This window comes from Thermobia domestica, chromosome 1, assembly GCF_964235325.1.
Source record: "Thermobia domestica chromosome 1, izTheDome1.hap1.1, whole genome shotgun sequence".
In the NCBI taxonomy this organism is placed as follows: domain Eukaryota; kingdom Metazoa; phylum Arthropoda; class Insecta; order Zygentoma; family Lepismatidae; genus Thermobia; species Thermobia domestica.
In genome coordinates, this window is record NC_137454.1 from 339,758,802 (window position 1) to 339,771,193 (window position 12,392).

The 12,392-nt window shown below is 33.9% G+C and overlaps 1 protein-coding gene across 2 annotated transcripts in view; it reads left to right on the forward strand.

Annotated features, from left to right (window-relative positions):
- bdg (sodium-dependent transporter bedraggled) overlaps nt 1-12,392 on the forward strand; it is a 409,562-nt gene that overhangs the window by 386,392 nt on the left and 10,778 nt on the right. For both annotated transcript variants that reach the window (XM_081729633.1, XM_081729634.1), the window contains 4 exons: nt 2,242-2,399; nt 6,479-6,701; nt 9,840-10,111; nt 11,094-11,225. In XM_081729633.1, coding sequence (XP_081585759.1) covers nt 2,242-2,399; nt 6,479-6,701; nt 9,840-10,111; nt 11,094-11,225 — 785 coding nt within the window. The remainder of the gene's footprint in view (nt 1-2,241; nt 2,400-6,478; nt 6,702-9,839; nt 10,112-11,093; nt 11,226-12,392) is intronic.

Sequence of the window (12,392 nt, forward strand, 5' to 3'; positions counted from 1 at the left end):
GGGGTGCATGTGGACCGGTGCACCTCCCCTAAATCCGGCCATATAAACGGAAATGGAAAATTAACTACTTAGCAGAAAATGGTGGAAGCGTAATCACAGTGTACAAAATATGCTAAATGCTTAATTTTCTGATTGGGCCGCGGTGGCTCAGTGGGAGAGCGTTCGCCTCTGGTGCATGATGTCCTAGTTTGGTCCCAGCTCGCGCCAAGTGAACTTTCTGGTGGACAAACACCGTGTGCGTGGGTTTCCTCCCTCTTTCTTCATTCTATCCTTTCTTTCATTTCTCACCAGCTTTAGCCTAGCTGGCTATACCGTGGTACGTAAAACTTAGTTTTCATTTCATCTCATTTTAATTTTCTGATTCATAAACGTTTTCTTATATCTACCGATATATTTACACACAGCACTAGAACAACTAATAACTTGTATTTACGTACCTTCACGTTATTCCTATTACAAAATTGTTTATCACAATGGAGTGAAATTGGGATGAAGCGTTAGTGCACCCTTTTTTAGTGTTAAATATTTTCTAGTAAGTAAAGTACGTATTAACGAAACAAACTCAAAAATTTTAACTTAATTTGATTCGATTTTCGGTTTAGCGTCCCTTTTCAGCAGTGAGGCCATATGAAACATGTATATACAGCTTAACGTGGAATCTGAACTACATGAGCTCCCACCGGGAATCAAACCCGGGTCCCCAACGCCAGAGGCGCATACGCTAACCGCTTAGCTACGAGGTAGCTCACGCATTAACGCATTAAGAGATTTAAAATTTAAAAGCGTAGTTTTTTTTTTTTCATATACTATTCGTATTTCATTTGCGGGTATTCTTCTGGGTCATACGATGATTTGTTTTAAACCAACCATTTTCCCTTTTGCGATTTGTTGAGTAGTCCTAATAAGATTTGGAGTCCATTACGTTCATGAAAAAAAAAATGCCATTGAGTACTATCTTTTAACAGTTTTTCCGAGTTCCTAGATACAGTAAAAAAAAATGCGGTTTAAAGTCGTGCAATATACAGTAGGTCTGAGATTCAACAAATAACGCCTTGAATTTTGTAAATCTATTCAAAGCTCTGTAAGAATTTGTTTTGTAAAAGAAAGCTAGAGATGCCACATTTTTCTTCAAAATTAGCTGTACAATTTCACTCCAGTGTGGTAAATAGTTTTGTAGTTTTATTAGCGTTAAATTCCAATTATTTACTGTTCTAGGTATTATTTTATATCATTTAGTGCACGTATAGTCAGTAACTATGCTACATCTATTCTTAACTTAGATCCTCCATTGAGTAACTTTACGTTCGTAAAAGTACGTTCCATAGCTCTGGGTTTGGCTTAACGTCCTTAGAAGACCAAACATAATCACGCATATTACTCCTAAGATATTTATTGCATTATAGTTCCAAATTGCACAATAGAGTGTCCGTTACCAGCTGTGCTCCAAAGTAATCCTCACGTAACATATTAACCTAATTTGAGATAGAGATTTTAATCCATGAGAGAGCATAAGAGATTCTTAAATCACCTATCCATCTTGACCTGAGTGCAATCCAACATGATTGCTTTCTCAGTATCTATCCTAGCAACCAATATTCTAAATAAGGGCATGTGCCAGTATTCCGTAACGTTGTGTGTCCGTAGCCTCATTCTCAACAATATGAAAGAAGAGTAAAGTACTAGGCCTTTTCAGAAAGGACATGTACTTCGTGACTGAAATTCTAATGTCGATTTCTAATTTATAGTTTTGACTTCAAATAGGGTCAAAAATCGACAATTTAAAAAAAAACTTAGTGACTGCACTTTGTATAATGTGTATTTAATTTACATTACATGCAATATAATACCCAGTCAACACTACCGTTGATTAGATTCCAAAGCTGGGGCCGCGGTGACTCAGTGTTAGAGCGTTCACCTTTAGTGCATGGAGTCCTTGGCTCAATCTCAGCTCGCGTCAAGTGAACTTTGTGGTGGACACACACCGTGTGCGTGGGTTTTCTCGGAGTTCTCCCGTTTCCTCGTACTTTCTTCATTCCACCATTTAATTCATTTCTCACTGTCTCCTTTAGCCTAGCCGGCATAATCGTGGGACGCAAAACTTAGTTTTCATATTCATTTTATTTCTGATTCCATAGTACTGAAATGCTAATACTACATTAATTATTTATCTATTGATCTTTTTGTATGGTGCAAAACAATATGGCTACTAAATTAATTCGTTTTTTTTTTTTCTTTTCACAGGTTTGAAATCGTATGGTAAAGTCGTATATGTATTTGCCTTACTTCCCATTCTGGGTACTTTTGTTCTATGTACAAAAATGTTGGGGTTAACGCCAAGCAACGAAACTCAACAAGTGTTTCCAGAAACTGCTTGGAGCGAATTCTTCTTCAACAGCAAGGTTCGTTTAATGTTTCACTACCTTGACGTTACTGTCCATCTCTTAGCAGTAATTTCATTATTTGAATGGAACATGAGTGTCTTTGGTGGGGTGGAAGCACAAGCACAGGGACGAATTCCTTCTCAAATATTTTGTGTAAGAGATTTACTACAAAGAAACAAGAATAACAGATAATAGTAACATTGTGATCTTGGCCAATAATTAGTTTTTGAATCAGGGGCCACAAAATATTTGAACGGTCCCTAAATCGAGGTTTCGTATTTTCTACGAAATAAGCACATCATACTGAGTTAAGTGGTAGTTTGGATTTGGCTACATTATATGTAGTTCCGGTTCTCTAAATATGAGGCGTACAAGAAAATTTCTGATTGAAATATGTTGAATCTTTTGATCTAAAAATAGAAGAATTGCACCGTGTCTCTAAAGAAGAAAAGAAATGGAATAGAGTTTTGAGATTAAGGAGGTATCATCATTCTCTTCTTATATCAACCTCTCAGGTAGCTACACAATGAAATCATACTGCTACTAATTAACTGATACAACATTCAGCTATTCTTTTTGTCATTCTATATAAGCACTTTTGACCTTGATTTCGTAAATCTTCTACACCTTAGGATTAACAATTTAATTGTAGTGGAAGAACATTACCAGAAAAGAGAAGAAATTATATATATATATATAGCTTTTTTTAAAGGATATTTTAATGGGCAATATAAATGCCTTTGTAGAGAGGAAAAAACATAGCAAGTAATATAAAATGTACAAGTAAATATGATTTGAGAAAAGAAATAGAGATGAAAATTAACTTTTGACGACGGAACTTGCTTGTAATAGAAAGCGTATGGTTTACTTCAGTCAACATGAGAAAAAAATAGTTTCTTAAATGTCTGTGGGATGAGCAAAGATACTAAATAATTATATAATGATATAGGATAAGTTTCGAAACAGTACATCAAGGTCATCAAGGTTCTCTCTGCGGCTATAATTTTTCAGATCAGTCTTTTGCCAACTGAAAACTTTAACCAGGAAAAAAAAAAGAAAAAAAAAGATAGGAAACAAGTAGTTGGATACTGAAAAATTTAAAGATGTTGAAGTAAAAACAGATTCTTTCAGAATTTCGAAGGAAAATTGTTTTAAGTTGGTAATAAATAAACATAAGAACTAACTAGTAGTGGGACCGTTTCGAACTTTGCGAGCGGTAGGCAGTAGTACAATTTCATAAAGAAAGTAGAGCTAAGAAGCATTGAAGAAATCTTGAGAGTATAAAGTTCCAGTGAGGAACAGAAAAAGATATTGTCGGGTTGAATAACGCATTTAGTAAAGAAATCTGCAAAATCAGGGAATATATTCTTCCCTGATTTCTCAGATTTCTTTACTAAATGCGTTATTCAACCCGACAATCTTTCTTTCCGTTCCTCGCTGGAATTTTATACTTTCAAGATATACGTGACGGTGATAACGAAGAATAATTTAAAAGAATAGGAAAATTTAAATAATGTACAGGGGAGGTAAATTCAATGGAAATAGAAAGGAAGTGGAATGAGAACTACTGTAGCAGTATAGTAGAAACCAAGGATACAAAAGCTTCGAAGTACACAAGAATGACAGAGGGTTTCCAATACTGCGAGTTAAGTTAGAAAAAGGATTAAGATCATGAATTGGATTTCTCAGCTTTCAACATCCATGGACATGCTAGCTCGTCACACATCACTTCCCGGTGAAGGGGGAAGAACGTGGCCTGGGACAATTATGTGAGGTGCCAACCCAGCATTTGCCTAGTGTGGATGAGGAAAACTTCACTCAGGATGGCTGGCTTGCCTGAAAATGTTTTTACATTTTTTTTTCGACCGAGTGTTCCCACCGGGAATATAACCCGGGACAGCTTGCACGAAGACGAGAGCATTAGCGACTACGTTACGCGGGGCCACTTAAATTTGAAAATGAACATCAAAAAGGTATTTGAGGTAGATAATATGACTTGACTTTATTCAGAAGAGAGAGGAAGACGGGGGAAAAAGGAAATATCCGAATGTACCAAACGAAATTTCTTAGTTAAAAATTGAGAGATTTGTAGAGATACTAGTCTTATACCATGCAACTATTAAAGAGATTATGTGGACGAACATTTAAGGCTAACAAATAATATTAGTTACGTTTCGGGGTTAACTCTAATTTTAGTAACTGTGTTCTGACATTTATTCGTGCGATTAGTATGGTTAACGTCTTCTCTGAGATTCTGCTTTTAGATTTTATTTGTTGTGTTGTAGTATTATTGCTAGTTTTGAGCTGTTTTCTTAGTATTCTTTTTATTTTGTTATTTATTGTTTTAAGTTTTCCACGACCTCTGTTTTAATTATTTTAAATATGTTTTTGTGTTTTATTGTATTAATTAATCTAACCTATTGTCGTGAGGGCACATATGACCTAGCTGCTTACGTCCCTCCTACGTATTAAATCAACCAATCAAAATGAAGAACTTGAAGAAAACCAGTTTTTATTTAATAGCAGAAAGAAACTAAAAATGCGATTAGCTTGTTTCGAGTAATAGGTAGTGATGAAAATTTCCCGGAAAATTTTGAAATCCGATTCATAAAAACTTACTCCACTTATTCCTACATCCTTGTATATCCGTGGTGTGAGGTGGAAAATTTTCTTCTATACTTTTCCGGAAAATTTTCCGTTCTTAACAAAGATCAAAGATCAAGTAACAATTCCTCAGTATTCATAAAATTGATTGAATTTATGTATAGAAATGTTAAAAATTGAAAGATCATTTAAAGTATCTGAAAATTTTCATGGCTCAATTTTCTGAACCAATTCTTCATGAATCGAAGAATTGTCTGTCCTTTACAGCGATGAAAATTTTCCAGAAAATTTTGAAACGGAAAATTTTCCGATTCATAAAAACATACTCCACGTATTCCTATATCGTTGTTTAGCCGTGATGTGAGGTGGAAAATTTTCTTCTATATTTTTCCGGAAAATTTTCCGTTCTTAACAAATATCAGTGACCAAGTAACAGTTCCTCAGTATTCATAAAATTGATTGAAATCATGTATAAAAATGTTAAAAATTGAAAAATCGTGTAAAGAATCTGAAATTTCTTTGCTGGATTGGAAGTCTGGTATATTGACAATTTCCATTAGTATGGCAATGACATTCTCATTATTTATTTTTACAATTTTCTTACTTATAGTAAATGACTACGTATTGATCTGAAGTATAAAGAAATAAACATTTTTAAGAGGAACTGTAAATACAAGTGCACATGTTTTTGTTTGTGCAGTGGTAATGGTAATAGTAATGGTAATGGTAAATAAAAAAAATCGACATTTCTGTTTCAACTAATTTTCTTGGTGTCACCATTAGGTCGAAACTAATTTGGACTGTTCATATTTCTCAACTCAACAAAAAATTAAGTAGTATTTGTTTTGACCCTCGTAGACTGAGAGATGTCACAACACAGGCTTTAGTTTCAGTGTACTATGCAAAATTCCGTTCTTTAATAAGTTACGGTATTATTTTTTGATGTTATTCTACTGAATGTATTAGCACGTTTCGCTTACAAAAGAGAGCTCTAAGGGTTGTGTTTGGATTGCCACCAAATACTTCTTGCAAGCCCATCTTTCGAGGACAAAAAATATTACGATTACCTTGTGTGTATGTATATAAAATTATCTTGTTTACCGTAAGTAATAAACACTCATTTATTGAAAACAGTAACGTTTATAATTACAATACTCGATCTTCATAAGTTCTTAGTTGATTAGAATTATTACTCGGTAAATGAGTTTTTTTTGAAGACAGTGTATAAATGTTTTTGTTAATTATGTTGTGAAGATTTTATATATATGAAACATTACATCAGTCTTTTAAATATTTAAAACACCTAACTAGTCATTTTTCTATTCAGCAAGCGTGTTTACTTTAATGTTTTCAACTTTATATCTAAGAAATTGCCCAAATTATTGATTGAATTAGTTTTCAAAAGGGAAGCAAATATAATTAGTTTTTCTTTAAATTATGACTATTTATGTTACAGCAAGATGTTAATGTTTTGTCTTTTAATCTTTTTCTAGTGTTGGGTAGCGGCAGCAACGGAAACTTTCTTCACGTGGGGTCTTCTGGGCGCTGCAGCCATGCAGATCTCGTCTCATAATAAAGAGAAGCATCACTTACGCCGAGATACTACTCTAGTCATTATTTTAACATTCGCTATCCTCATGTTATCTGCATTCCTTGCAAATACTTGTATTCAGTTACTACAAGAGAATGAATTTATTTATATGCCAAGTTCCTTTGGTACGTATTTTCGTGGTAGAAGTTATTTTTAAGCTTTTACATAAAACAGTAATCAACAATCATTGTTAGTCCACGAATGGATGCAAATTTGTTCACCTCTTTTTTCACAATCATCTATGTTGGACATATCTTTTCCATTTACCAGCACTTACCTTTTATATATCCTGGGAGTCATTATCGGAATTACGTTCCTGGTATGATTTGACAATCAATGATTTCCTTCGATGGCCACCCACTAAATGAACTTAGACTTCACAAATATTTTTACTGTACACGCTATTTAACCTACTTTTTAATTATTTTTTTTGACTAAAATCCACAAGAACTTTTTAACTTGTTGATTACTACAGACACTAACTCTACTTGGAGATATAAATTATATACAGCGTGTGTAAATAGTAATATTTCACTTCATCTTTCCTCACTTCTTTTGCATGTTCTGCGCAGTGCTTCGTGATTTCATCATACTATCATATAGAAGGGATTTACTAGGACTCTTGTTGTCTATTGGTAATCGCTCAAGGATAATTTTTGTTCACCAATCGTAATTCTTCCTGCTATAGCCTACTGCTATTTCATTGCTTTTATGTATATAATGTCACTCCTGTCATTTTCTGCCCCCTATAGTTCTTTTCCTATCTTTGTGAATAATTTCTGGAATCTCTCTCTTTGCTGCTTTATGCTGGAGACTGTAATTATGTGATACTTGGTAGTGTCATTCATGTGTTAAGACAGACAGAATACACTTAATGTAAACGTTTCTCTTCAGATAGATTCGCATTTTGGTCTCTAAAGACGTATTAAATTAGTAGAGATGTTAAAATAAGTAAATGATAAGTGTTAAAAAAGTACAGAGTTATGCATCATAGTATAGGTGCTAGCTATTTAAGTTTAATGGTAGTTGTTATAATAGAGAACATTTTGGTGAGAAAACAAATGGTTGCATGTCAATAAGATAAACTTGATACGTATAACAAAATAAAATTTACATGCACACACGTACTAACATATATATTTATTTACGCTTGGTATTTGGGGCCATGTAGGTCTGTTATTTTAGTTTTTGGCTGTAATATTTTAATTGGATTAAAGTTACATTACATGTAAGACTGAAACCTACAGGTTGCAGAAAAAACATATCACATAACTTCAGATGATCATTTATATCAAATGAAAGCAAAAGAAGCTATAATGGAAATGGGTCGAAGAATGAGTTCTTTCAGAGCTAAAAAATCCTTTTAAAAAATCTTGAAGCACACTAGGTTGGATACTACATGATCTAACTCAAGTAGTCTCATGAATTATGCAGGAATCAGTATAAGTTTTATATAATTACCTACCTTTGCGATGTGCGTCGATGTTTTTATTAATTTTTTCTTTTCAGAGTTTACGCTATTACGGATCTAGCATATAAGTCATTTTCTTTTCTGCCTCTTTCATAGGAGACTTTATCAGGCGTGCGGACATTGTATTTGTCGTTTTCGTCTTCTCTTGATTGTCAATTTTTAATATTTTTTTTAGAGCCCCGTCATGGCTAAGCGGTTAGTGTGCGCACCTTTGGCATATGGGGCCCAGAATTCCTGGGGAAAACTCATGTGGTTCGAATCCCACGTTAGGCTGTAGGTCTAGGTCTCATATAGCCTCGTTGCTGAAAGCAACGCTAAACTAACATTAAATCAAAATATTTTTAATCATCGTTTAATTACTTTTTAATCTCATTTATTTATTTATCCCGGTGAAATTATGTTAATTTTTCTGATAACATTGAAACTCTTTTTAAAAAAACAAATATTTAGCATCAACTTTTACGCTCCTAGTATCTTATGTCATTAGTTTTAGTTAAGCTGTCACAGTTCGTCAGAATATCACAAATGAAGATTGTTGCAATGTGCTGTATATTTTCTGAATTATCCTCTTGAAAATAATACTGATAACATGTTGAACGTCTAGATGTTTCTCCTTGAACAGATTAAACATGACTTTGACTGATATCTTCCGTCTAAATTTTTTTTCCCCAGAGTGGTGGCATTACTTTGTAGGGAACAACTTAATATTTTTATGAGTGACCTCAATAGATTTAGCATTTGCCGTAATATTTTCTCCTCTTTGATCAGTTGGAGGTTTACTGCACAGGACTTTTCATCACCATTTAGATCGTGGAGACTGACAAAAATTTTATAGGAGCCACGGTGACTTAGTGGTAGAGCGTTCACTTCTGGTGCATGGGGTCCTTGGTTCAATCCCAGCTCACGCCATATGGTGGCTTTATGTGCGTGGGTTTTCTCGAGGTTCTCCTGTTTCCTCCCACTTTCTTCATTCTGTCATTGTATTCATTTCTTATCATCGTCTCTTTTAGCCTAGCCGGCATAACCATGGGACGTAAAACTGAAAGGTGTCATTTCATTTCCTCATTGAATCACGTCATGTAAGAGTCTTGGTTTGTTAAGAACCTTAATTTACAAAGTTTCTAAAATTGCTGATTCATATATATTTTGTATAGATTCATGATTTTTTAAAATTTATTTTGTAGTTTGATTCCATTTAATCAAATGTATTCCATTATATGTTTAACTATAAATACCAAGTGTTTGGCACCAAGCTTTGTTAGTGATAGTTTACCTAGCAATTCCTTTCTCTTCTTGAAAACGTTCATAATTTAATATAATGCGGTCTATTGTTCCTATTCTCTTATCGCACCATAAAAAGAAATATATTTTTCAAAATGATATAAATTTGTTGTTGATAATGTGGCATTGAAGAATTATTATATAATAGTACAGTTTTAGATGTAAAGTGATTAAAATAAAAATTGTCTTTCGGTCATGGAAACAACAGCTAAAAGGGATCTTAAAACTCGATATATTGTATAGAGTATTTTTAATAATATGAATTTATTGTTAAAAATACTGTATACAATATGTTAAATTTTAACAATATTTACCAGTATTTCGATACCTCGAATTTCGGAAAGTAGACTTTTTAGGCTTTCCCCAACAGTTCGAGATATCGAGGTTGGGCTTTATATGTCACACAGTATATAGTTTCATTTTGTTGTTTTATCTCATAGCATTTGTGTAAGATAAGTTTGGTATGCCGTAAATTCTTTGTCAATATAACGTTATTCTTTTTTATTTGCAGAAAAAATGACAACATATCCTTTCCTACGGAAGATGGGTACAGCACCTCCTACTAATACTCCTGTCCGTTATATGACTCATACATCACTTCTTGCTGGAGTTCGGATTCTACAACCACAGCTCCATCTGAACCAAGAAAGTGGCTATCAAGTTCTTCGCTTGGCCACGGAATTAGTGCCGTCCACTTTGGCTCTTCTGGGTGCCGACCAAGTGTCTCCGTTTTGGGCTGTTTTATTCTACTTCATTTTAATTCTTTTCGGAATCGCACAACAGGTAAGAAACTTTTTGTTAGTGTTGTGTAAAATTTATAGTTTTTAAATAAAGAAATTGGCAATTGAACGTGTACATAGCGTAGTCCAGTATTAATAATTTATAGTACATTATTATTATTATTATTATTATTATTATTATTATTATTATTGTGAAAAATATAGTTTATAAACTGTCTTTCTTACTTTTCTGAACACTTCGGGTTAAGTTTTTGCATTAGAATTTTATAAATAATATTTACAAAATTCGAAATGTCCATTTAGTGTGTATATTGATTATTTAAAACTTACAGGAACTTTTTCATTGTTGTATGGTTAGTGATGAGACTACTGCATGGGAAATCCGTGTCCGATTCCTTGTGGAAGTCACGTGGTTCAAATTCCACGCTAACCTATGTGGGTCTGTGTGTTACATGTCCCAAGTATCTTCGGTGATGAAAAGATCATGAAACTACAATTGATTCATACATTCACTAAAACTTACGACGACTAGTGATTTCATTAATAAATTGATAGCTAATGAAGTGTTGAAAGTATTGTGATTTACAGTATTCAAAGAATGATGATTACCTGACTATTTTGTTGTAGTGAATACGGTAGACAATTTGTTTAACTTCAGTGCAACTTACTAAATTGAAAAGTGTTCCCAACGGATATTTAAAAAGATAGTTTTGGACTACCTTAACCGGAAGTTCTATCGTGTTATATATTTAGGAATAACTTTCTTAATCACTTTCACCGTAATAACAGTATAATAAATTAATAACATAATAACTTTCACTGTAATATATTAACTCTATATTAAGGAATATTTAAATTATAAGTTCTTTTTATTGTTGTTTATGGAAGGGTTGAATTATTTAAATTCATTGAATTTTCGCTACCTTCTGCGTTAGCATCATCAAGAACTGAGAACTACTTATATTATTAAACTCTTGGTAGTTCGTAATAACTCAAATTAAATTTAAAACTCTTCTTTTTTACAGCTAACTATTTGGCATTGTGTGATAACTGGGATTATGGCAATAAACGCGAATACTCTTAAATCATGGGAAACGACCATTACATTCTTCGCGTGTGCCTTTGGTTTTATTTTGGGTTTACCAATGACAACTGAGGTGAGTGAAGCAGATAGTTGTTTTAACAATTCATGAATTTGAAATTATATAGAATTTAAAATTAAATAAATAGAATCTGTAATTCTGACATATTTTAAGTTTTAATTGCAAACATTTAAGTGGCCTGATTCAATTAGCTCTAACGGTAGAAACAGAAATTTGGAACATGAGCAATGAACGCTGACATACAAATGAGAAGCCGAGAATTCGGTTTCTGTTAATGTTTCCTTTGTGTGAGAAGCTGCAAACAGAAGATAAAAATATGGTATTCGATTGACACGAAGGAAATGTCCGTTTTGACATCTGGTGGAGAAACTCAGCAACAGAACAGTCGGATGGATGAAAATCACGTATCTAACGTCACAAACTCAGTACACATTCGTCAAACAGAGAGGGGTAATGGTTTGTAAAATAGTCTTATAAAAGTCCACCATGGAGAATACATATTTGCAAGTGATACTTCAAACTGTAACATTCTGCACAGCAAGCAAGTATTAATAGTGTATTTGGGTCAGGAATGGCAAAGAAACAAATCATCCGCCGTTGGTTTGTCAAATTCATTCCGGTAACACAGGATTGTAACATGAGTTCCTAGGCACTGACCAACATAATGTTTGCGTATGCTCAGGAACACCGAGGAAACACTGTCATAAGTGCTCCTGATATTGCCGCATACAGCACTAATTGCACTAACTTGGCATACACCAAACCCCTGTCGTTTTGGATCTTCACAGAATCGGTAAGTCAAAAAAGTTCAACTCTCGAGTGTCACATAAGTGTCACATGAGTCGAGTCGAGTCGAGTCGAGTGTCACATGAGTCACACCGGCTAAGAATAATCACGGTGTGTAATCCTCTGAGTAGAAGGAAAAACGAGAAAGTTTCCTGAATCGGATTGTGACTTCAGATGAAAAATAGATCTGTTTTAACAATCGTAAATGGTCAGGACATTTGTTGGATCGTGATCAACGTTCAGATGGTTTCCTAAACCGCCTCCCCACTCACAAAAGGTGTTGATGGTATGGTGATCTATGGTGGGAGTGATTCATCATGCCTTTCTCAGGCGAGATGAAACCATTGAAACAGTTCGTTACAGTTCTGAACTTCATGAAATGCAAATCACATTTTCTGCAAGCGTCCAGCAATGGTCGACAAACATCATGTCCTC